General features: G+C 53.1%; 3 protein-coding genes across 4 annotated transcripts in view; 1 reads left to right on the forward strand and 2 right to left on the reverse strand.

The window, feature by feature from the left end:
• The window catches only part of MYRF (myelin regulatory factor), a 232964-nt gene that overhangs the window by 134921 nt on the left and 72730 nt on the right, over positions 1-25313 (forward strand). The window lies entirely within an intron of this gene.
• LOC137476240 (ras-related and estrogen-regulated growth inhibitor-like) lies at positions 727-7442 on the reverse strand. Of its 2 annotated transcripts, XM_068194387.1 has the most exons (5): positions 7159-7442; positions 4875-4996; positions 3481-3537; positions 2683-2756; positions 727-2027 (listed from the first exon to the last, which is right to left on the reverse strand). In XM_068194387.1, exons 1-5 carry the CDS (start codon positions 7425-7427, stop codon positions 1542-1544), a joined length of 1008 nt encoding a protein of 335 aa, XP_068050488.1. In that variant the 5' UTR covers positions 7428-7442; the 3' UTR covers positions 727-1541. The 2 variants fall into 2 exon arrangements, with proteins under 2 accessions (XP_068050488.1, XP_068050489.1); XM_068194388.1 differs by lacking the exon at positions 4875-4996 and having other exon boundaries at positions 7159-7364.
• MRPL21 (mitochondrial ribosomal protein L21) lies at positions 13906-25313 on the reverse strand. Its single transcript, XM_068194424.1, has 7 exons — positions 25228-25313; positions 23965-24025; positions 22683-22768; positions 20308-20471; positions 18605-18657; positions 14579-14682; positions 13906-14124 (listed from the first exon to the last, which is right to left on the reverse strand). Exons 1-7 carry the CDS (start codon positions 25256-25258, stop codon positions 14060-14062), a joined length of 564 nt encoding a protein of 187 aa, XP_068050525.1. The 5' UTR covers positions 25259-25313; the 3' UTR covers positions 13906-14059.

The following is a 25313-nucleotide window of genomic DNA, read 5'->3' on the forward strand; positions in this document are numbered from 1 at the left end:
GTGTTCAGCGTCCCAGTGGAGTTTAATCCCTCCTGAGCTCTTCTCTCCCCATCCCAGCACTTCCCAAACTGCCTCTTCTCCAGCCAGGGCAGCAACACCCACCCCAGCTGCTGGAAAACAAACCCCTATCCCAACTCCCAGTGTTCAACTCCCTTGGGAATGCCATAAACCCCCTAAAAATAAACACCCCCCCCCCCTCCTTGTCCAGCCCCCTGAGGCGTTTTAACCCCATTTGGGTTCTGCCCATGCACAGAGCTCTGAGCGAATTTTAATTCACTAAATTAAATTTAATTCAGTAAAATTGGGATTTTAATCAAGGTGCTGAGAAGGAGCAGCCCCAAATTGCTTTCCCGGCCCAGATCTTCGGTGGGGCTCATTTTTCCCCCCCACAGGAGAATGTGGGTGTATGAAGAGATATGGAATATAATGAATCCTTGAAACCCCTTGGACAGACACAAGCAGTACCAGGAAACACCTCTGGGAGCTGTAGGAGGGCAAAGGGTGCCTGGATGGGTTCTGCAGCAGGTTGGGGAGGTGGGATAAGTGGCTTCCCAGGCTGTGATCCTCCAGGGAACCCTTTTAGGGGTGGAGGGAGCCAGGAGGGCGCATGGTGCCTGGGCTTGGGGGGACGATAAGGGGGATGCCCAGCCCTAACTTAAGGGTGATCCCACACCATGCACTCCTTCCCTTATGCTCCCTAAAATAACCTATCCTGGGAGTGCCACAGGTGGTTGGGAACTCGGCTTTTATTGTCACAGGACACGGCAGCAGACAATGGGGTCGGTCACAACAGAGGGGACAGGGGAGTCACACCACAGGGTCCCAGCACAGCCACCCCGACCAGCCACACAGCCCCAACACCCAGAGGGAGGGAGGAATATGAGCCATGAGCCCGGCTCCTTCCCACGCCTTTCCTGCCCCATCCCTGTGCAAAACAACTCCTCAGGCCATGGTGGTTTTCCCTCTGGGAACAGGACAGCTGATGGGCACACAGAGGGGGACCTGCAAGCAGCTTCTGGAATCGGCTCCGTTGTGTCCATGCTACTGACCACAGCCTGGATGGGCTGGAAGGGTTCGAGGATCCAGGGGTTTTACTCACCAGCCATGCCGAGGAAGCAGGCTCCATCCCCAGGGAATGGCTGCTGCCAGCCCGGGAGCCAGCACGGCCCTCGGGGTCACCCAGCACGGTGGGTGCTGGATTTGGGGTGCAGACACACCCAGCCAGCTCAGGGGAGGGGGACATCCCCCCCAGACATGTCTGTGCTGGGTCTGAGCCCCACCAAAACACGGCTGAGCCTCCCTCCAAGGGTTGTCCCAATACCACTGGAGTCACCAGGGCCACCTCAGCTAGGCCAGAGGGGGAGGAGGGAACAAAGGGATCAGATGGATGAAGAAAACCTTCCCTGCTGGCACCAAGCTCCTTGTAAGAAGAACCCACAGGCTTTTGTACCCCAGTGCCACCCTCTCCACTCCTGCCCTTCCCCTCCTGAGAGCCGGCCCAGCCCCAGCAGCCGCCCCCATCCCGGGCTGGAGCCGGGCGCTCACTCGGGAATGTAGTCCCTGAAGGAGTTAAAGCTGAGGCTCCGGCCAGCGGAGTTCAGGGTGGAGCTGGCTTGCATTTTGGGAATCTTCTCCATGAGCTTGGACACTGTCCTCCTCTTGAAGGAGCCCGGGGAGAAGTGCCCCTGCCTGAGCAGCTCCTGGTAGAGGCTGCTGAACACCGCCACCGGCTCCTCGTAGCTGTCCCGGGTGGAGATCTCGTAGAAGGGAATCTTGAGGGCTTTGGAGAGGTTCTCCCCGTCCTCGGTGGACACCATCCTGTCGAACTGCAGGTCCTTCTTGTTGCCCACGATGACCACGGGGGGCTGCTCGGCGGCGCCGCTGCGCTTGGGGCTGGCGTGCAGGTGGTTGATGAGGAAGCAGAGCCGCATCACCTCGTCGAAGCTGCAGCGGTCGGTCACCGAGTACACCACGGCAAAGCCATCGCCCCACTTGATCTTCTCCTCGATCTGCAGGGAGTCCTCCTCCTGCCGGGGCACACAGGCTCCTGTTAGCACCGCTGGAATGCCGGCACTGCTGGATGCGGCCCGGCAAACCTCCCGAGGCCGCCGCCGTCTCCATGAAGGCTGAGAAGGAGCAGCCCCAAATTGCTTTCCTGGCCCAGCTCTTTGATGGGGCTCATTTCCCACACCCCCCCCCCCCCACAGGAGAATGTGGGCGTATGAAGAGAAATGGAATATAATGAATCCCCTTCCTTGAAGGGAAACCCCTTGGATAGATAAAAGCAGCACCAGGAAACTCTTCTGGAGCTGTAGGAGAGAAAAGGGACAGCAGTGGTAACACCAGCAGCCCAGGGCAGGGATGGGATGGCTTAGGCAGTGTGGCAGGTGGGGACAGCCATCAGCCCTGTCCTGGCAGGGATGCTGGGGGAATCAGTGCTCCCTTGAGCTGTTGGGATGCTCCACTGGCACAGGAAGCACAGCTATGCCCCACATGGGAATGGGGGAACAATTACCTGAAGCCACACTGGAACTGAGGTTAGACATAAATTCACCAAAACACCCTTTTCCTGAGGCAGCCGCCATGAAGTCCCAGACACCAGGAATTAGGCCAGTGGAAGAGCAGGGACTGCCTTCCCTGGCGGGCCTCTCTGCTCGGTGTTGTTTTCCGGGCTGAGCTCACCTGTCCGGCTGTGTCGAGGATCTCGAAGTGCACCATCTCCCCATCGATGACAGCCACGTGCCTGTAGATCATTTCTGGGCAGGACACACAGGGAAGGAAGGGGTGTGAGAGAACCCCCAGGGAGCAGCCACAGCCCAGGTGGCTTTGGTCACCTGGGTGGCCGAGAGGGCAGCAGTGACCAAAGTGTGGGAGCAACAAGGGAGGGAGAGGGGCTTCACAGGAGGGAGGAGGGGATATTTCTGGGACATTCCAGCAGGGATATGGCTTCAGTGCTCAAAAAACAACCCAAATGCAAAAAAAAAAAAAAAAAAAAAAAAAAAACCAAAAACAAAACCAAAAACAAAACAAAACAAAAAAACCCACAAAACAACAAAATCCAAAATCCTAGCATTCAGGAGAGAACAGGCTCCAGGGGCTTAAATGCCTCCTGTCTTTTAAAAGCCACCTCCCAGTGGATTGGGAAGGAATTTGAGGAACTGAGGAGGCACTGTTGGTTTGATGGTTGGACTCTCAGAGGTCTTTGCCAACCTAAATGATTCTGTGATCCTATGATACTACATGATTCCATAACCCCATGACTGAGCCTGCAGCACTTCCCTGTGCAATCTGATGGCTCATCCCAACAGATTTTGCCTAAATAACACCAGAAAGGGAAAAAGGCATGCAGGACCCAGGGAGGTGTCAGGATGTCCACGGGCTGCCTGTCTGGTTGAGGAGGAAGAAGAGGGAATATGGTGAATTTGGGAGCAGAGTTGGTTCTGCCATGGTGACAGCCCCAAGGAAAAGGAGTTTTCCTACCTAGGGTTGGGTCATAGTCTCCAATGAATCTCCTGGTGATGAATCGTACGGTCAGCGCTGGAAAACAACACAACAAACCCTGTTGGAGTTGTCAGTCCTCTGGACTTATTTTTCCTCCTTGCAAGGGCAAAGGAGCAGCAGGAGCAGCCACAGCTCAGGCAATTAAATCCCCTCATCTGATTACGCATCTCCCTGCACCAAAGCCCAGCGAGGCAAAGCCCACATCCCTGGCAAAACCCTCCCTGGGGCCTTTGGCCCTAACATCTTTTCCAGGAAGCTGCTTGGGAAATGCAGTGCTGATGCCTGGAGAGGGAATTTCTGGACAAAGCTATGGTTGGGAGGGTGAAGAGAGTGCAGGAGTGGAGAGTGGAAGTGGTGCTTGAGCCCTTTGAGGTGTAAATGATGATAATGGAGATAAGAGTGAAAGCTGGTGGAGAGGCTGAGAGCTGGCTTGGAGTGGAGTGGAAAGTGAAATTAGTGGAACGGGGAAAAAAACAGGTGGGGGGGGGGAAATCCCTGAAAGAGCCAGGAGGGAGAGAAGGAAGGGAAAACAGACAAGGAGTGTGACAGGACGATAAACCTCACCAGAACCAGGGTGTGATGAAAACCCCTCCAGAAAAAAAAGTGGAAATGAAAAGCCAACACCAAGCTGGAGCAACACTTGGAGCTCCTTTTCCCTTGCAACCCAGGGTCAGTTTGTCCCAGCTGCCCACCAGCAGATGTTGCTGCTGTCCTGCCCTCACAGACCAACACCAAGCTGATCAGGATCTGTGTGTTTATCCCAGGACTGCGTCACCTCACATGGACCAGGCTTAAATAACCACAGAAAGGGAAAGAGGGATGCAGGAACTTCTCCTGCCTCTCACACCTGCTTGGCTCCTCTTCGGGGGCTTCACCATCCTCTCATCCCTCCCCCCCCCCCCCCAATCTGTCTCTAGCTTTAAAACCTGCATAGCAGGGAAGGGGTTTGAAGAAAAAAACAGATAATTTAGCCAAACTGCTCTGAGAAGACAACCAGGGATCCCACAGGAGGCACCTACAGACACCTTCAAAGAGGCATCAGAGTTATCGGGGGAGCGGGACAGGCAGGCTCGGTCTCTAGAAAGCACCTGATTGTGTGTCATATGTCAGGCAGCCACCCAAAGCTGGAGCACATGGTGTGGGATGAGAAGAGAAGCCAATTAGATTGATTAAAAATTGGCTGGAGCGCAGGAACACGAGGGGAGCTGCCAGTGGGGGAAGTGGCCGCAGGCGGAGCGGCTGCAGCCACCCAGCCTTATAAGGAGCTTTTTCTCCCCATCCTGAACATCAGTCACCTCGGGAAGGGCTTTCCTTGGAGCTGAAAGGGTTAATTGTGCTTTAAATGTGGGGTGGGAGCTCAGGGGGTGATTTACCTGCGGCGGAGTCAGGCTGGGCACCTCGGGATAGTGCCCACGCGCTGCCCTGTTTGTGCCGCTGCGGAATGGCCCCAGCACCGATCCATCTTTGCTCCACGTGCTGCAGGCAGAGCTCTGCTCTGGATTATGGCAGAGTTTACGCTGGGCAGCAGCAGCAGAGCACAGCACAAGCCCCAGCTGGGCTGGATTTCCAGCCCCCGCTGCTGATTCACACAGCCCTGATCCTTAAACCACACGGCTGCACCCAAACCCACCCCTGCTCGGAGGGTCTGAGACCTCGGGTCACCAGATCCTGAAGGTTTCCAAACTGCTCCAAAAAACCCCAAACTCCTGCTGAGAATCAAGGGTTATTTTTCCCTTTTGCAGCTGCCCACATGGGATTTGCCCTTTGGTTGTTCCCACCCCTCAACTCTCCCAACCTGGCTCATGTATCCCACGGTTGCAGCAGCTCCTCCTGGGGATGCCCTGGAGTGGGGCCTTGCCAGGATGGGAGCTTGGCAGCTCAGGGATGAAATCCACCTTCAGCCTCCTCTGCTTCACACCCTGGCCAGGAGAGATGCCACCCCCAACCTTGGGGACACAGCTGCCTCCCCCCTTCTCCCCACAGGAGCTGAAGCAATGATGCTGCTGCTCTTGGCTCCTTCCTCGCCTCTCCCACGCTCTATCCATCACCTGGGATGTCACCTGCCAGCTGGGCAGGGACAGCAGGACAGGTGTCCTCGTCCCCAGCACAGGGGCTGGCGGGCAGCAGGACCCAGCAGCTGGGGCACAGCCCCCGGGGAAGGTGACACGATGTCCCCTGGATGTCCCCTGGCAGGGGAGGACGTGCGGAACAGCGCCCAAGGGACACAGATGGGGAGGGACACACTCAGGGGGGCTGCATGCCTGCCATTCCCGGGGGCTGCTCCTGTTCCTGGCAGGCTCCAGCTCTCCTCTGCACGAGCCACGTATCCATTACCCCCCTGTGCCCCGACTCTATGGCCTGTGTCACTGTCCCACTGTCACAAACCCCACTGCTGTGAGGCACACACAGCCGACCCTAACTGCAGGAACTTTTAAAGATCCTGGGCATGATCCCACCCTAAGGAGGAGGCACAAAAACCCCGCACCTGCCCACAGGAGGGGCCCAAAGCTGGCAGGAATCTGCTGTGTGTTGGGCGGGATGGCCAGCAGCAGGGAGACACATGGGTTTGGGGTGGGGGCGAGCCAAAGGCTTCGTACACCCCATAAAACCAATTTCTCCATCGGGGCCAAACGCCCCCGGGGCTCCCCCCCGGGGCTCTGGGTACCCCGGAGCTGAGCCCCATCCCGTGCTCCAGCATTGCTCAGGGAGAGCTGGGAGTTGCTTCCTTCAATTTAATCAGGGAATTAGGATTTTTCATTAATGCCGGTTGCTGTCCATGGAAACACAATTCCAGCGGCTCTGACAGCCCGGCACAGGTGCCACTGCTGTGGTGCCTTCCCTTTTCCAGAGGGGCAGGACATTCCCTGTCCCCAAAGGCACGGCAGCATAGCTGCGTCCTACCAGGCTTTGCATGGATCACGGATCACTGCAATGTAGATCCACATTTTTCCCTGCCTCTGACCCCAGTCCTGGTACTCCAAGTACTACAGGGGACACCTTTGCCCCCAGGTGCTCACAGCTCGGGATGGAGGAGTGGGAAGTAGGGAAGGATGATCCCCAGGAAGGAATGGGGAGAAGGAGGGAGATGAGGGAGATACTCCCAGCACAGTATCCCAAACCCCCACCTCAGCAGGCACAGACGGAGAGCGCTGAACAAGGCACAGGGAAAGGGAGTTTTCCTGAAGGAAAACAGCCCGGTGCTGCGGAGGAGGCTCCGCACAGCTGCTGTGGGCGCTGGGAATGAGCAGCGAACTCCTCACACCCGGGAAAACCCAATCCCGAGCCCGTCTCGTAGGAAAGTTCTCCTGGTCAGTGATGTCCACGCCGTGCCCCCACGCAGCCGGGGACCCCTCGGGCAAGGGGAACGAGCCCCGGTGCAAAGTGTCCAGGTGGGAAACTCGAGGGGAAGGAAACTCAGTGCCCTTAAACCCCACGGGCTGGGGGCGCACCGGGAGAATGTCCCTCGTCCCGGCTTCCTATGGGACATGGGAAGGCTGGTCCCGCTGGCCGGGAGGGAGAATACCGCGGGGGTGCTGGGGGGATGCCAGGGCGATGCCAGAGGGGTGCCGGCGCGTAGCAGAGGGATGCACGAAGATGCCAGAGGGACGCGGGGGATACCGAGGGACACCGGGGGGATACCGGGGAGCCCCATCCTACCTGTCTTGCCCACGGCGCTCTGTCCCAGCACGACGAGGCGCAGGGTGCGGGCCGGGCTGAGGCTCACGGAGCGGCGCAGGGGCCGCGGGAAGCTCATCCCGGAGCCGGGCCGGGGCTGCTCCGGGATCCGCCGCTCCCCGCTCCGCCGGGCGCTGCTCCGCCGGCTCCGCCCCGGGGGCCGGGCTGGGCTCAGCCCCGGGCGGGCCCGGCTGATGCCCTCCTCCTCCTCCACCTCCACCTCCTCCCTGGCCAGCGGAGGCGGTCCTCATCCTGTCCCGGAGGCGGTTCGGGAGTTGTGCCTCAGTTTCCCCGCACGCACCAGCGCCGGGCAGCGCTTCCCGGACCGGGAAAGCTGCTCCCCCGAGAGGGCCAAAGCCACGGTTGGACGGAGCTAGGAGCCACTTGGGCTATGGAAGGTGTCCCTGTGCATGGCAGGGGGTGGCACTGGATGGGCTGTGAGGTCCCTTCCATCCCAAACCTTCCTGGGATTCCCTGAGTCTGTAAGAATGAGGAAAGAGGGAAGTGGTGCAACACCTCCCCAGGCACAGCAACACAGCCAGAGTGCTGCCTGTCCCCAAACCGCTGCCTGAAATCAAAATTGTCCCCACGTTTGTGCACGAGACAAGTTAGTAAAGACAAGAGGAGCTGACGTAGCCCCGGCTTTCCCCCTTGTCCCACGAGCAGGGCGAGGAGTGAATCCTGGCTCAGCACAAACCAGCAACTAAATCCCCATGGATATCCAAGAGCAAGGACTCCACTCCAGGCCTGGGGCTGAACTTTGTGTGTTCTGGGGCAGCAGCACCACCAGGCTGTTAAGCAGCAGTTAAGTAAGGGTGTCCCCAGGTGTGCAGGGAACGCGCATCAGTCCCTGGAGCTGGCATGGATGTGCCTTGGGCATCCTGGGAACACCTTGAGCAGCATCTTGACTCTGTCCATCAGACCCCAGAACGCTTCTGACCCGTGGGACACAGATCCCAGGTGACACCAGTGCTGCAAAAAAAAGAAGCTGAGAGAAGGGACCTGGCCAAGGGTGTGGAGCCTTCAAACGCCCACATCAGGGACTCAGTCCCTTTTCCAAAGGCTGCAGTCATTTCTCTGGCACAGGGATCTCTCAGCCTGACCATCTGGGGTGACTTGGCACAGCCCACTCGGTGCTTGAGGGAACATGAACCCACCTGGTATTTATAGCCCCTATCAGGTGTCCAAAGGGAATGTCACAGTGCCGACAGGGACACCGGCACTCAACCAGCCACAGGGTTATCGGGATCACAGCTGCTGCCAGTAGGATCAGTGCTGGAGGGAGCCCCTGGGTAACACAGGGACTGTGGTAGAGAGCCTAGAGAGCCAGCAGACCTCTCCCAGAAATCCATCTTGCCATCATGTGTGTCTTCCTTGTGCATCAGCCCCTGGAAACAGCCCTGCTCCGGCTTCTCCAAAGGCAAAAATCAGACTCCTGGGTACATCTGGGGCCCAGAAAACTACAGTGAGGCAATAAACAGATTTTGGGACAAAAGCTGATTCCCAGCTGGAGAACGGGGGGGCATCAAGAAAAAGAAGTCTCCGTTACATTCCTTCCCTATTTTTAGCCCCATTTCCTACGGAAATGAGATGTCTGCAATCAAGTCCTCTTCTTGCCTGATCCTCTCTATGACCAGTTTTAATACATTGCCTGATTCCAGGCAAATGAGGGAGAAGCCACAGAGAAAATCCTTTTCCTGCGAGTTGTGTGACAACAAATGGGCAAATTTCATGGAAAATCGACCCTTGCACTTTGGAAGGCAGGAACTGGCTGGGGGAATGCAGAGTAACAATTCCTGCTGCTCCAGGTTCCTGCTGTGCTTGCCTCAGGTGCAGCACCTTGGCAGCACAACCCTGGCAGCTGGGCAGTCACACTTGCCTTAATTCCAAGTGTGTTAACAGCACATGGATTCTTGGGGATGAGGGAATAAAGGGACAAGAAGGACGGAATTAAAATGGAAGCACGGCTGCACTCATGCCACAGACTTCCAATGTCACCTTAGGAAAATCAGCTCCCTTCCCACCACTTCCATGAGCACTGTGACCTTCCAATCCAATACCAGCTGCTCCAGAAAAATATATCCCTGGATTCTTTAGGAAAAGGGTCAGTTCGAGTCCCAGAGCTGGGGAATTTGTGTCCCTGACAGCACAGCTGGGAGAAACTTCTGCTCCTCAGGCCCAACTCTCCTTGGCGTGGTGGAAACCACATGCACGTTCCCACAGGAGCACTCAGCACCACGTCCCACGTTTGCCAGGGAATATTTGGCTGGGTGACAGTGGAAACAAGGACTTTATCACCGGTGATCGCTGCATGATCCACCTCCAGCGCTCTGCAGGAGAGCCAGGTGGGAAAGGTGCAGGAGGTGTTGTGTCCTGGTGAAATATTTGTGGTCAGGCTCTTCCATACTTGCCGGTCCTCCAAGACACAAGGAGTCTGCTCTGGGAACCAAGCCAGAGGCTCCCATGAATCACAGCCCTGCAAAGAGAAAATCAGCTGAAATGAAAAGCTGGCCCAGAGCAAAGAGCCAAATCCCTCAGGCCGTAGCCTCGGATCGGGGGATCCTGTTCCATGGTCCAAACCACTTCCCTACTGGATCGTCAGCTGCTTTGAGAGCTGCCCAGAAACTGAACTTTGAGGCTTTTGAAACTGGGCAATGCTGTTTTCTTACTTAGGAAAGGAAGATAAAGGAACATCAGTCCCTTTTCTCTCCATGAGAAAATCCAAAGGCACGGAATGCCAACGGATCCATGCTGGAGCCAACTCCCGTTCAAAAATGATTGAGGTATCTCAAACTTTGGTTCCCCAAGGCTTAGCTCCTCTCCCAAGCCTCCATTTGAAGGGCTCAAACCCTTTTCCAGCTCATCCACCACATTTAATTACCACTCATTAATTACTTCACAGACATTCCCGTGTACGGCTCCATCAGGGAGCGCTCTCCAAGGATATAATCAAAGCCACACTGCCCTTTGCTGCAGCAACCCAAAGCATGCCCATAAACATATTTTGGGTTGCTGCAGCAAACCCAGCACACCCAAGAGTCCTCCCAGCCTTCAGCCCCTCACCTTCCTTGGTTCACTCTGTTCCTTCTGACACCAATCCTGCTGTGAAGCTTCTGCGTTCACACCCAGGACAAGGCACAGGGACACAGATCCCAGTTGCTTCTCCATTTGCTAGAAATAGGGAGAGGGAAAACAGATGAAATGCCTCATGTCCAGGCGTGCCGGCCACAGCCAGACTTCTCCGTGTGGGATTTGCATCAGCACGGACCCACTGGGAACACGTTCCCTTTCTTTTTTAAATAAAAGGCTGTTTTTTAAGTCACAGGAGATAATAAAACCTCTGGTGCAAGAGAAATCCAACCAAGAGAGTTTCCTGATGTCCTGTTCCTGTGCAGACAGCTGAAATGGATTCTGACACGCGGCTGGATCACGCTGAGAAAACAAATCTGGCTCCATGTCAGAGCTCAAGGACTCCTTCCCAAAACTGTGAGGGATAAAAAACACAGGGAAGGGGCAAATTAACAGCACTTCCCTCCCCACCCCAGGGCCTGAACAACATGTCCCCAGAGCTTTGCCACTGGATAAACACCGGCAGCTCATGGCTGGCAGAGCATGCGATCCGAATGTCCTGACGGAGCTGCTAAATCCCTCTGCTGCCCCGTGGCTTCCAGAGAGAGTGTCCTGCACTTTGTTTTCCCGCAGGAGCTGGCTGTTGGGAAGGAGGACACAGCCACAGACCCCGTCTGTCAGGCTCCATCAGACTCCACAAACAGCTCCTCACGGCGGGAAGCTTCCCGCTGCGGGAATGACTCTGCTTGGGAAGTTGATTTTAGAACACAGAGCACCATGCTGGGGGAAGGAAGACAAATCCCATCGTGGAAGTAACTTAAACCTCCAGAAATGCTGCAAAAAGCGATCCTGTGGGATGATCAGGGTGGGGCTGTTTTACCTTCAACCACAAGAAGGATTTTATGTGAAACACAAGTCCAAGCCCCTCGAAGCTGCAACATCCAGAGCACTGGAGGGGTTTGGAACCGCACCAGCCTTTGAAATGATGGAAACTTCGCTCCAAAGCAGCTCTTAAAGCAGCTGGAGCTAAGGGGGAGGGAAAAACCTGGAGCCACAAAGGAATTCCGGTGCCATAGGCCACTCTCGAAAGGCCAGAGGAGGAGGTCAGGGCTGGGATCAGTGCATGGCACACAGAAATCAGGGATTCAACCTCTCCCGGAGAGGGGAGGGCAAGGAAGGGTCTCGGGGGACACACACCTGGGATCCAGGGAGCAGCAGGGCTGGGGATCCGCTTGGCGTTCCTGCCCCAAACAAGGGATGCCACGGGGAGCCGACGGAGCAGCAAGGGCACCTCCCGAATCATTCCCGCCAGCTATTCCCGAGCAAACCTTGCAGCTGGCAAGAAAACAACGCTTCCTTATGATGGGAAATGTCAGGGCTGCGGAGCCAGCTGTCCTGCTGCCGCCGAGCCCTGCCGGCATTCTTGGAAAGCACAGCAGGAGCAGCACAGGCAGCGGCTTTGTGGCCAGCGGGCAGGGATCAGCGCTGGAATTCACTCCCAATTCCCAGCACATGCCCTCTGCTCCGGCTCTCCAGCCTCCCTCCCGGGGGGGACAGACGCCACAGGGGTGGCCGGAGCCCAGGCCTGCTTCTTGTCTGACCCACGTGCATCTTCAGCTCTGGGCAAAGCATCTCAAATTCCACCCGGATCTGTTTGGTCCTGGCAGAGAAATTTCCACCATGAATCAGTACTTAAGGAAAAAAATCCTTGTGTTTTCTCGACCTATTTTGTTGAAAAATTCCTGCTCTTAAACTATCTCAGTGCTATTTAGCACCAGGAAGGGCGACAAGGATCATCCCCCTGAAGCCCCGTGGAGACCTGTGACTTCATCCCTAAGAGTTGGGCATTCCTGCTTCCACTTGGAATGAAAAAAAGCTTTTGATTCAAATTCTCCTGAAGAAAGCATTAAAATAATCCCTTTTTACCTCTGTCTGAATAAATAATTCCAACAAAACCTCCCTATTTTGCATTACAAACTTTTTTAAACCAAAAACTTCCTAATACTGGTTGGATTTTCCCTTCCTCAATTTTTGTCCCCCCAAAATGCTGTGAAACCACACTAATTTTGTGTAGTATCTCACTAGGATCAGAACTACATTCCCAAGGGCTTTTTGGGGGATCAGACTTACAGAACTTAAGCCCTTTGCTTTTCCTTTGACTCCACAGCAGCCTCTGCCCTCCGTATTGTTGAGCCCTGAATCCCGTGTTATTTCCAAGTGTTTCTTCCTATTTGGGAAGGACAGAACATTCCTGCTACATCCCCTGAAAGCCAAGACATGCTGTTTCTTAGCCTCAGCACTCAAACACAGAGGCACTGAGGGTTTCCAGTCCAATTCTTTCGGCTGGCAATGCCGCTTCCGCTGTGGACCGGGAGCAGTCTGCATCCGGAGGCTGTGGTCCCTGTGCCAGCCCACGGCACACTCTGCCTGCTGCTGGGATCTGCTGGTCCCAGAATGGAACTGCAATCACCTGTGGGAGAAGGGGAAGAGGTGGGAGATGATTTTTGGAGGGGCCTCCCCACCCTCTCTGTTGGGAAGAGGTTGGGAACAAGGATGCGAAGACCCAGGCTGTCCCTGCCTCCACGTTCCACCAGCTGCTAAAAAGTGTGTTTAACCTCAGCAGCAGGGAAAGAGCAGCTTGCCCAAGGGCTATTTGTGCCAGAGGATCTGAAATGGGGAGGGCTGAGTCCACCCCTGCAGATCCAGCTGTCTCCAGTGGCTGAAGAACCTGCTCAACCCTGGCACACCTGGATCCTTCTCCAGCTGAAGCTGAGATGCAGCCATAGCCACCACAGTGGTGCCTGAAGTGATCTCCCAAAGGAATTGTGAGATTGGACAGCCAGAGCCAGCTCCAGAGGGAACAAAACTCCCATTTCCCTCAGCAAAAGGCTGTGGCAATCTTTGTCCCAGGAGGAGCCATGGTGGGAGTGCAAAGGACTCCCAAATGTGGTTTTACTCCCAATGTGAAGCAAGGTACTCTCTAGGAAAGTGACAGGGTGAGCAGGGCCCGTTATTCCTTCCCATGGTGGCTATTAGGAGCCCCACAGTACAAGAAACTCCAGGAAACTTCAGGAAACTCTCCTCCTGATGGATATCCAGCCCAGAAACAGCAGCAGACCTCAGCAGGATCCACCTGGCCTTGTATGTGCTGCTCAGGAAAGGACAGTGCTCAATGTGCAGCCACAGAAGAGGGAAAAGACCAGGATCTAGACATGGAATACACTCAGCAGGTCAAAACTCAACTCTGAAATAGGCATAAAATCCCTCCTGAGCCACCAATGCCTCATTTTGATGGAGTTACACACACACAATTTATTACTGCTCACCTTCAAGAGGGGAATTTTTCAGCTCCACTTCCCAGTGGTAATCATTAAGATGAATTTTCACCTTTGGCACGATTTGGGAGTAGATTTGAGACCCTGCAGTCACTTGGTTTCCCTGTTCTCTTCAGTCTCACGGGCTGAGGGCCATGCTGTACCCCAGGATATTCCCTGGAGCCACACAGTGCCAGGAATTACATGACCAGAATTTCCTGAATTCCTAAAGTTCAGAGAGGTGCGGAGGCAAAAGGATCCATTAGGCATAAAAAGGCTGGACAGCCAGCAATGGATCCTGGGTAGTTTAAAACTCCTGGCAAATAAACACCAGCAAGGCTGAAGCAACACTTTAAAAAAAAATTCATTATTTTAAAAATAAAGCATATAGAGATTTCCATTTCCCACCACAGCAACAAGTCCAGAAATTCCCAGTGCCGAGGCAGTTTTATTTCCACAATTGCCTGGAGCAGCAATGATTCCCAGGAACACCTCCCCAGTCAGGACAAGCAGGGGTAGATTTCAATGGTGTTGATCCGGAGGACGGTCTGGGGGTTTGTAATGACTGAAAAAGAAGGAAAAGGGTGGGGGGAAAAAAAATCAGGTAACAGCATAAACCTGGTGCCTACCTCATGCCAGGGCTCCTGCTGGCAGACCCAGCATTCCATAGAGATGCCAAGGACAGCAGGTCCCAGAGGGCAGCCTGGTCAGGGCTTTACCATCCATCCCATATAAAAATAGCCATAATTCTTCCCTCTCTCAGAGGGACCTGTTTGGGCTTGCTGGGAGCTGTGATCCAACGTTCAAGGCTTTGGGAAGAGACTGGGATTGCTTTCCTGCCCAGGAAGTTTAGGGAACACTGAGGGAATATTAAATCCTCTGTGGGTGCGCCTGGGAGAGGGGCTGGCCCCCGAGGGGCTCTGGGGACATGGAGAATGAGCCCCTTCCTCAGGTCCTTGTGCTGGGAAACCTCCCCTCCCACAGCCAGCAGGGAGGGAAATGTGTCCTTTCCCCCTTACTTTTCTTCCTCTGGAAGTTGTGTCTCCTCCAGAAGCGCATGTTGACTTTGGGCCACGACTCCGTCTTCTCAATCACCGTGGCCTCCACACGGACCAGGTCCTTCCTTAAAAAGGAGGGTTAGAAGCACCAGGTTTTAGTTATTTACGTCCTATCATTGTCACTGCTAGAAAAGAAGGGACTGTTTTCAAGCTAAGAATGATTTCTTGTTCAGATAAACATCAATCTCAGAGGCTGTGAGATTTCAGAGGAGTAAGTACTCGGCCATAGCTCAAGAGCAGTCACAAGTTTCTTTGTTACAAGGCAATATATTAACTTTCTAACTCAATAGACAGTTGCCACAGGGTTTATTTTACTTTTCTAACTTACCACCTTTACTTCTGCTGCACTGCATTGGATTCTTTTATCCAATGGGTTTCTAACTGACAGGCACACATATGTTTTTATTATAACTTTAAACAACTACACCCTTATATTATAAACTCTTCACTGTCTTGTACAGTTTCTCACTTACTTAAGGTATATTCTCACCTACAACTATAGAAACATAAGGGGTTTTTTAAATTTCTGTTTAATATCTGTGCATTGCATTTTCACATCAATCTAAGCTTCTTTGAAGGCTGTAGATCAAATTTTTTCGTGTCTGTGGAAGTTTCTGTTTTTCTGATTCTCACAACGACCTACTCTTGGGCAGCAGGTTTCTGGGAGAAGAGACAAAGGGATAACGCATCCTGGGAATTCCAGATCCTCCGTGGGAGGAGGGCCACCTGCCCAGGCACAGCCAAAAGCCTCCAGGTGCTGTACCTGGCTCAGGAGATGTGACAGATCACAACTTCCCTGCCATGTGAGGGATGAGCTCATTCCATCAGAGCAGGCAGCAGAGACAGGGACCTGCAGGAACTTGTAAGATTGAGGCAAGATAAATTCCCCCGGCACCTCCAGGTGATCTCATGTGTCCTGCTTTGGTTTTGGCACAGGATGAGCCCATCCCTGCTCCTGGTCACCAAGAAATCCTTCCTCCCCCTCTAAAGTATCACAGACAGCTGGAAGAAAATCTCACCTTGTTGGAAACACTATAACTTTCCCAATAATTTTTTAATTAATTGTTTTAATGAACCATAAGCAATTTTCCACTGCAGCCTGCATTTAGCAAGGCTTGCAATAAGCTGCTGCTGCTGTGGGCACGCAATTTTGGGGAGAATTACATTCAATTACTACGTTTTGCTAAAACAACTGTAATCAACCTTGATATGCTTCAAGACTCTCAGAAGGTGAGAACCCCCAGGCAGGATCCAGACAGGAGCTTTGGATAGGGGGTTTTTAGTCAGCAGCTACAGGGAAGGAGGAGGAGCTGCTCTTCCATGCACAGCACTGCAGAATTCCATTAAAAGCTCGTTAAGTTTGCCACAGGAGGACATTTAAAGACCATTTTGCTGACAAACGGCTCTGTCTGCACTTGAGGGGGGCAGAGGGGGAAGCCCATCCAGCTGAAATTGCTCCAGCAAGGTCACCGGGAGGCCAAAGGCTTCAGACAGCCACCATCTCTTAAAATCCACCCTGGGGGTGTGATTAAATCAGAGATCGGATTCTGGAGGAAACTGATTTATCTGCAGTTAGTGACCAGCTCAGAAGAAAAGAGATATAAAACAACAGAGATTTTACAAAACCACTGTGTGACCCCGACATCCCAGCTCCAGGATTTGCTCCAGATCCAGCACCACTGAACCACACACAAACCCTGCAACCCTGAGGGAGGAGAAACCAGAAAGCAAACTGCACTCCAGCCATGGTTTACCACCAATTTGGGACTGAACTTCCTGGATTCAGGGCCCTGATGGGTTCTCTGTGGGACTCAGCTCTAGGAACTGCTGGCAGGAGGCTGAAGCACAACAGAAATCAACTTGCTGGAGAAGAGCACGTGGGCAGGACAAGTTCTCAGCAAAACAGAGCCCAAGGAAAAAATAAAAATCTCTATCAAACGTTTTAGGTATGACTGGAATGTCCATAAAAATAAGAAGGGGGTCACACATTTCCCAGAGCCCGACACAGCTGGGCCTGCTGCCTTCAGCAGCAAAATGTTCCACGGATTGGATTTTTGCAGAGGGTGAGAACAACTCAGGCTGGAACCTCATGGATCTGAGCTGGGCTGAAAGGTGCTATAAAGAGGCAGAAAAAAAGATCCAGGCAAGCTACAAGCCCAGAGGATGATAACTCTTGGATCACAGCTCCAGCTGCCAAGCTCGCTCCCCGCAGGGCTGAATCCCAGCCCAGCTGCCAGGGACAAGAACAGGTCCAAAGCCTTTGGCACCTCCACTGCAAAAAGGGCCAGGTAGCAGGAGAAACAGTGAGCTTTCCTAGAGGGAAAATTCCCATCAGCTCTGTTTTGTCTAGAAATAAGCCAAACTTTCCCTGCACTCATGCCTAACGCGGGCTCCAGCCCCTGTGCCAGCCGGGGCTGGCAGCGACTTGGACAAACACGGAGCCCAGCGGATTCCAGGGCAGGAGCCAGCCACAAGCTCCCAGAATAGCCTCCAGCATGCAGATGTGGTGTGTTAGGATTTAAAGAAGTGTCATCCTGGGAGGTACCAGAGGAACAGAGCCTGTCCAGCTGTCCCAAACAGGACACGTTTGGGAGCCCACAGGAAGCGGCCCCGGTGAAGCGTCTTGGGCTGCGAGCACTCACCGGGTGTTTATTTATACAACAACAGGAACACAGAACTGCCTCTCTTCTCATCCAGCCCCTCCTCTCCTCCCCAAAATGTCTGTGGGTTAGGGGATTGTGTGAGAGAACTGCAGTGCACGTTGCTGGTGACACCCTTTTCCCATCCCCCTTCTCCTTTTCCTCATCCCCTATCGGAGAGCTGGGATTTGGGTGGCTCCCCGCAGCTCAGAGGGTGATGGCATCTCCCCCTCAGCCTTCACTCTTCCTGGCCAGCCTCTTCCTCCTCCCACTGACTCCCTTCAGCCAAAGGCCCTGGAGGCCAGGCCAGATGTGCAGCCTGGTCTGCCTCAAGCAGCTGCCAACACTTCCCACACCCTCAAAGCACCTGCAGGAGCCAACAGCTGGTTTTCTTCCTGTCCTGGAGCTCCTGGCTATCCCCGTGCCAAATCCAGCACAAAGAGCTGCCAACAACCACCCCAGGGCCCCTGGATCAGCTGGGGAAGGGAGTTGCTCCTTAGCTGCCTGACATGGCACATCACAAAACTAAAAGCCCCTTTCTAGTCCTAAAAATGAGATTCCCCTTCCTAAAGCCTTCCCCACAGGCAATATCTGGCAGTAACTCAGAGAATCCTGATGATCTGCTCTTCCAGATCCACTTCCAGTGCTGCTACAAGGACTGGCAGCTCCCAAAATCCTGTCCAACACAGGAACCCGAGGCAGGTACCACTCAAACCATGTTACCACTGCACAAATAACTCCTAAATACCACCAGCAGCAACACCTGGCCCACACCTCCCTTCCTTTTGGGAAGGAAAAGGCTGAGGAACCAGGGGCTCTGTACAGCAAGTCCTACAGCAGTGAGATGGAGGCAGTGCCAAGGGATCAACTTCTCCTAAATTCTGTGACTGCTGGATTGTGTGATTAAGAGGAAGGGGAAAATAAGGAACACTGAAATTAGGGTTAAGGCTTGCTGGAGTAAGTCAATGGCAAAGGGAAAAGGGTTAAAACCCAACTTAAGGGACTAAGGAAAAGGATTTCTGGCTTATTTCAAGATGACTACCACCAAAATCATGGTAGGAGGGTAGAGATGTTGAAGAGCAACGTGTCCTGCGGGTCTGTGCAAGAAGGAAAAGATCCCACTGAGGTGAACACCCACTCTGAGCTACCTCAGAGCTGAGACCTGCTGCCCTCCCAGCACTGGGGTGGGGGAGAGCCACCAGAGGCTGATGAGTTGTTTTACTGGTGATTCTTTCAAAAGCCTGGGATCAAAGTTAGTGCTGCTAAATCCCAATTTCAGGGACTGCAGAGCCCTGAAGCCACAATTAAGTACAAAAATGTCATATAATTCCTTTATGAAGCATCTTACCCCAGCAGCGGCCTTCCAATGAGCGTGAAGTCATCAGCACCAACCAGCAAAACCTGGGGGAAATAAATCAGGCACAAATCACTGCTCATTGTCCTGGCAGAAATGCAAACAAGACCTTTCAAATTCTACAGCCATAAAGGAGTCGAACTGCTTCAAACCAGGCCTTCCCACATTTCAAACCTGACACTAACTGGAGGGTTAGTGAGGAAAGCTGCTAAGAGGCTGCAGACAGAGCCATTACTCTTCCAGAGAGCTCATCCCACTCCAACAGGCTGCAGAAGTATCTTTCTCCATGATCAGAACACACTGAACCTCTCTGTCCTGGCTTACCAGCAGCCATAAAAAATATGAAAAGCAATCAGAGAAGAAGAATAACGTGCCTCGTGTGGGATCTGGACAAATGGCAGCTCCTAAACCGTTGGATTTTTACAGCAATTGCTACAAATCCCAGTGGATAAACAATTCCCTCATTCTCCTCTGTAAGGCCTCCAGATGGGGAATAAAGAAATGAACATCTGGGGGCTCATCAGCCCCTGCTGTTTTGGGGCATTTCAGCCACATCCAAAGGAACAGGCAGGATAAGAGAGGATACAGTAGGAAGAGGCTGCATTTCACTGAAATCATCGAGTTTGGAAGAAACCTTCAAGGTCATGGAATCCAACCATCAAACCCAGCACTCCCGTAATCTTCCCTAAACCATGTCCTCCAGGTGCCACATCCGGAGTCACTTCTCCCAGGGCTGCCTCACAAATCCTCTGGCAGCACTTAAAAACCACACAGAATTGGTCATGAGAAGTCCTGGCTTTTGTTTTAGACAAAAAAAAAAAAAAAAAAAAAAAAAACAAAACAAAAAAAAAAACCAACCAACCTAAAGGGCTCTGGTGTTCAGGCAAATTTTCTCCTTCACTCCCACCTAGACCTTTGCATTCTGAGCTGGATACACCACAGAAATCCCTCTTTTCTGCTGGACACAGGGATGTGGGACACAGCTGAGGACATCCCTAAAAAGCTGCTTCAAAACTGGGCTTCAATGCAATGGACAAGCACAAAAACTCCGCAGCTCTCCTTAATTACTTGCTTAGCTCTAACAAACAACACGAAGGTGAAGCCAACAGAATCCCACTCCACAATATTTTCCTTCAGTCTGGATTAATGAGCCTCTGCAAGTCCCTGCTGGCTGTCCAAGGCTGAGGATAAAGATATTAATTGGATCTTGGCAATTCTCCCCTCCGTGCCCCATCCCTCTGCCTCCACCCAGCGCAGCACGATAAGGATCTGGCAGAGCCCTGAGGAGTTTACAATCCCTCTGGGAGACCTGCAAGGAATTAAGAGGTTGGACTCGATGATCTTAGAGGTCTTTTCCAGCCTAAATGATTCTGTAATCTGGGGTGCTGGAGTCTCAAGGCAAACACAGGCTTTCGCTGCCGGCTCTGGAAACAACAACTGTCATTTTCTTTTTTTGGAAGGAGTTAGGACAACAAAAATCTGTCTCCCCACAGAGTCTGGCAAGACTCACTCCAGCCCTGTTGAACAGAAATCACAATAACATCTGAACCTGGAACAAAACTAAGGGAATTGGAACAAAACAAAGGGCTGGAATGAAGGTGGGAGACCCCCAGGAGCACTTTGGGACGTGGCATTAAAACCAGTGATGGGTTTTGCCTCCAGGAACATTTGCAGGGAATCTGCTCTGGCTTTTTCACCTTTTCCATCCGGATTCGGTCTCCACACTCAGCCTCCAGGACATTGTCCATCATGATGAGGTCTTCACTGGTGATTTTCCACTGCTTGCTGGCAAAGTGGACGACGGCGAAGAGGCGCCCGTACTGCCCCGCCGAGATCAGCCCGTTCACCTTCTGCACCACTTCTGCTGGCAAACAGCGGGCCAGGATCAGGGCAGCACACCCAGAGAGCCAGGAAGGGCTGGGAAAACTCACCCAGCCATCCTGCTCTCCCCCCCAGCACTCTTATCTCCTGGGAATCTTTGAGCAAGGATCAACAGCAGTGTTGCTTCCCAGATGTGTGAGCCTCCCTTTCTTAAAATTAATGATTTATTTGTATTTTAGGTGCTGGCAAAGCCAGACATAAGTAAACATCTTGTATACACTGTGCAGCTTCTCTACACTGCTGACTCTCAGCCCACTCCTTAGGTATCCCAAAATATACTGTACTTGCATATAAAGCTTTCCAGAAAAGAGCTCTTGTGCATGCACCCCGTGTTTGGAGGAAATTCCCTCCATTTCCAAGTCATATGCAGTCAGCCCAGGGCTCTGAGTGGTGCCTAAAGCACACAGGAACATCCTGAAGAGCTTGGCAGAGTACCAGGGAAGAGGCTTCCAGCACATGGCAAAGCCTGGCCCCAGAACTTGTACCTGCAGCAAGGACAAGAGAGACCTGTCCCTCGCTCTTTCCCAGAAAAACCTCTTCTCACATGCATGCAGAGTGCTGCCAGGAGCAGGACAGATCCCAGAGACCAGGTCCTGCGCATGGACAAACTCCATTCCCTGTGATCAGCTTCCTGGGCAGTGAATCCAACCCCAGTTTTTATGGGAACACCAAAAGGTGTTGCTCCCTGACACCATCCCACTGCCAAACAGCAGCTTCCCACCCTCCTAAGCGGCTCAGAAGAACACATTAAAAAGCGGCTGAATCATTTTTGTTTTCTTTCTTGGAATGCAAACAGAACATCCCTTTGGGACAGACAGGAATCCAACAGCCAGGCAAACCCAACCCAATCCTTACAGGAATGCTTGGAAAAGGTCCAAGCTTCAAGCCCTAGGATACAAACGCAAAGGTAGAGGTAGGAGCACAAATTATTTGCAAGGCAAGAGCTGCTGCACTTCCCACCAGCATGAGGAGTTGTTGATACCTCTTCCAACACCTCCAGTGCCAGGAAACATCAAGTGATTGCTGGCTTGGATCTCAGCACCATGTGGAGAGACCCATCCTAAAATATCCGGGGCTGTTTCCACGGCCAGCAGGAGGCAAAACTGGAAAGCTCCTGCTGCTGCTCCCTTTGGGTAAGCACAGCCAGGAGATAAGGATGCAGTGCTCAGCAGCAGCAGGAGGCAATGGCATGGGAGCAGGATGGCACCAATCCCCAAGGATGGGACCCTGCTCCCCACAGGGCTGGCAGGGAGCAGTTTGTGGTTCACTGCTGGGTTATTTCACACGCAGGGACAGGCACCCATCTGTCACTTGAGAGATTACTGATACTTGACTTTTTATCACAGAGCAGAGAAAAAGCAGGGTCAAAACAGGCTAGCAGGAGATGTGGAGCAGGAGGCTCTCTCCAAAGCACATCCCTCAGTTAGGGACACACTCCAGCCACGTCACGGGCGACGTCTGCAGGAAGGTGAGCTCAGCTCTTCTGGTCAACCTTGTCACCCAGCCCAGAGCACTGAACACCAGGTCTGGTCATTCCTTGGACTTTCCCAGGGGTGGGGACTCCAAACCACCCTGGGCAGCTCCTTCCAGCGCCTGACAGCCCTTTCCAGGAAGAAATTCCTCCTGATGTCCAACCTGACTCTTCCCTGGCACAGCTTGAGGCTGTTTCCTCTCACCCAGCAGTCCTGACAAGCTGAGGGGACAGGGACACGACCCTCAATGTTCTGTCATGCTGCGTCCCACCTCTGCGGGTCTGTCCTGTGCCCACCATCCAACTGCTCCTGCTGGCTGGATGTTCTGTTTCATGCACCAAAATGCTCTCCGTGTGCCCACCATCCAACTGCTCCTGCTGGCTTTGATTTAGCTAGTGAATGGAAAATAACTCACTTCTCCTGCCCAAAATGCTTCTCTCATGCTTTAATTTTTTTAACGTATCGTTTCATGCCACATATCACATCAGGTAAGGTTCCTCTGGGAGTGTGTCAAGCTGCCCTAAACTAAGGAGAAATCACATTGTACCCAAATCTCCCAAACCTGGAGAGCAGCTAGAGCACAACACCAGCGACACGAAAACACGTGAGAAATTAAATTTAAAAAAAAAGGAAGTGAAGAACACAAACTTCCAACTGAAGACATTTATGCCCAATCAGGCCTCGAGGCAGTGCTGGAAGACCAGATTTGAGACCTTTACCTGCATGATACTTGGCTTCTTCCACTGGATCTGGAAGTTTCACTTCAGGCCATGGGGGCGAAGTCAGCGAAGTTTTGGCAACAAGTCTGTGAAGGACAAGGTAAAATGCACTGCAGCAAACAGATACTGCCAAGAGATGGAAAACAGGGAGAGGAAAGAAGGAAAAAGGAGATGGAGTAGAAATGGATATTACTCACAAACATCCAACCAAAAAGGCATCAGATTACAGTTAACAATTAGGCAAGAATCTACAATAATACAAAAGCAATCTTCGATGTAAAGAGGAGGGAGATTTGCCATGGAAAACTCCATGAGATGAACATGAAAGGTTGTGGTTTCTGAAATCTGAAAACTTAGTAGATTTTGCAAATATCACCCCAAAATAAAAAGCAAATACCATCCCTCTCAGCAGTGGGCAGTTCAGGTTTTCCTGCATGCAGAAATCCACACTTTGCCTAAGCAACACAGGATACACCAAATGCATAAAGTATTCAGGAATAAACATGAGATGTAGTGGAAAAAAGCAAAATGGACTCAAAATCCTTTGCAATGACTGATTTTTCTCTGCAACCCTGAGCCAAACATCCCAAAGGGCTTTAATTCAACAGGAACTGCAAGCACCTGTGAGTACATGGCCACAGGCACCGAGGCCTCACGGAGCTTAGTGAGGATTTTGGGTGCTGCATCATCCAGGCAGAGATCCAAGGATCTCTGATCCTTGAGGATGAGCAGGAAGAGGGAACAGTACATCCTGCCATCCTCCCCGGCAGGAATTCTCTGCTCCTGCAGTGTCCCCTCCTGGTCACAGCCAGCAGCAGCTCAGTCCTGCAGGAGATCCCGGCACAGGGAATGGAATGAAGGCACAACAAGAGGTCCCAAAGGGCTGGAAAAAGCAAAGCCTGAAGGTGCCTTTGGAAGAGGTGTCACAGGATTCCTGCATGGTTTGCCTTGGAAGGGATGTTAAAGCTCATCCAGTCACAACCCAAGGCAGGGACATTTTCCATCAGACCAGGTTGCACCAAGCCCCGTTCAACCAGACCTTGAACATTTCCAGGGATGGGACAAAAAAAAAAACCCAAAAAATGAAGAGAAGCATCCTTCTGGGAAAGGTGACTGAAGGTAGGCAGAGCCCAAAACTTTGGGGAGTGACCATGGGGCAGCCAAAGTGACCATGGGGCAGCCAAGTCTCCTTCCAAGAGGAAAACCAGCTGGCCTCCCCAGCCTTCTGAAGCAGGCCAGCATTCCAGGGGGAAGAGGCAAAGTGACGGATGTGTGACATTACCCTGCCTGTGGGGATGAGCTCTGGGAACTCCGGTGCCGGACCGCAGCCCAAAGCAGCGAGGCTGAAAGGGAGAAAAAAGAGAATTAAACACAGGCAGCAGCTGCTGGGCTTTTGCAGAATTCCAGAATCATTCAGGCTGGAAAAGTCCTCCAAGACCATCGAGTCCAACCTGTGACTGGTCACCACCACGTTGTCACCCAGCCCAGAGCACTGAGTGCCACGTCCAGGCATTCCTGGGACACCTCCAGGGATGGGAACTCCAGCACCTCCCTGGGCAGCCCCTTCCCAGCCCCTGAGGAGATTGGTCAAGTCCCTACTCCCTCCCATCCCTTGGATTTTGCTGAAGTGTTTATGCCAAGGTGGAGAGAACTGTGTAAAGCTGATTCTCCTTTCTGTCAACGCTCCCTGGCTTTCGGGCTGCTCCGAGGCTGATGCTGGGAAAGACCCAGATCCCTTAGGCCTCTGGAAGAGCTCCGGAGCTCATCCTGCAGGTGCAGGGCAGGGATACCGAGGGGCCAGGAGGCAGCAGTGGGAACCCTGACCTACTGTCAGCCTCCTTCCTTCCCTCCTCCCATCCCAGCAGCCGGCAGAGCGCAGCCCCTCCATCCTTCCTTTCCTCCCAGCAGAGCATCTTTCTCCATTCTTTCTTCCTTTCCTCCCAGCAGAGCATCTTCCTCCATTCTTTCTTCCTTTCCTCCCAGCAGAGCATCTTCCTCCATTCTTTCTTTCCTTCCTTCCCAGCAGAGCATCTTCCTCCATTCTTTCTTTCCTTCCTTCCCAGCAGAGCATCTTCCTCCATTCTTTCTTTCCTTCCTTCCCAGCAGAGCATCTTCCTCCATTCTTTCTTCCTTTCCTCCCAGCAGAGCATCTTCCTCCATTCTTTCTTTCCTTCCTTCCCAGCAGAGCATCTTCCTCCATTCTTTCTTCCTTTCCTTCCCAGCAGCAGCAGGCAGAGCTCCTTCCTCTCCTCCCTTCCTTCCCTCCACCCCAGCAGCAGACAGAGCATTTTCCTTTCCTTCCCAGCAGCAGGCAGGGTTCCTTGCTTCGTTCCTTCTTTCCTTCCTTCCCTTCCCCCCAGCAGCAGCAATAGCCCAGTCCGTCCGTCCGTCCTTTCCAGCAGCAATCAGAGCTCCTTCCTCTCCTTCCTTCCCCACTTCCCAGCAGCAGGCAGAGCTCCTTCCTTCCTCCTTGCCTTCCCTCCCAGCGGCGGGGGCAGAGATTGTTCCTCCCTGTTGCCTGTCCCCGTCCCCGCTCCCCGCTCACCTCCCGCCCGCCGCGCCCGCGCCGCCGCCATCGCGGTGACCTCGCGCCGGACGCGGAACCGCGGGGGCGGGGCCTGGCGCGCCGCG

The sequence above is a fragment of the Anomalospiza imberbis genome, chromosome 6 (genome assembly GCF_031753505.1).
Source record: "Anomalospiza imberbis isolate Cuckoo-Finch-1a 21T00152 chromosome 6, ASM3175350v1, whole genome shotgun sequence".
In the NCBI taxonomy this organism is placed as follows: Eukaryota; Metazoa; Chordata; class Aves; order Passeriformes; family Viduidae; genus Anomalospiza; species Anomalospiza imberbis.

Excerpts from the sequence above, each read along its gene's own strand:
- MRPL21 (XM_068194424.1), bottom strand. The coding sequence starts at position 25,258 with ATGGCGGCGGCGCGGGCGCGGCGGGCGGGAG. Across the intron at positions 18,658-20,307 it reads ACCGAATCCGGATGGAAAAG|GTTTTGCTGGTTGGTGCTGA; the intron begins GTGAAAAAGCCA and ends TATTTCCCCCAG. Across the intron at positions 14,125-14,578 it reads CAACTTCCAGAGGAAGAAAA|TCATTACAAACCCCCAGACC; the intron begins GTAAGGGGGAAA and ends CTTCTTTTTCAG.
- LOC137476240 (XM_068194387.1), bottom strand. The coding sequence starts at position 7,427 with ATGAGGACCGCCTCCGCTGGCCAGGGAGGAGGTGGAGGTGGAGGAGGA. Across the intron at positions 2,757-3,480 it reads AGACTATGACCCAACCCTAG|AAATGATCTACAGGCACGTG; the intron begins GTAGGAAAACTC and ends TGTCCTGCCCAG. Across the intron at positions 2,028-2,682 it reads TCCTCGACACAGCCGGACAG|GAGGAGGACTCCCTGCAGAT; the intron begins GTGAGCTCAGCC and ends GTGCCCCGGCAG.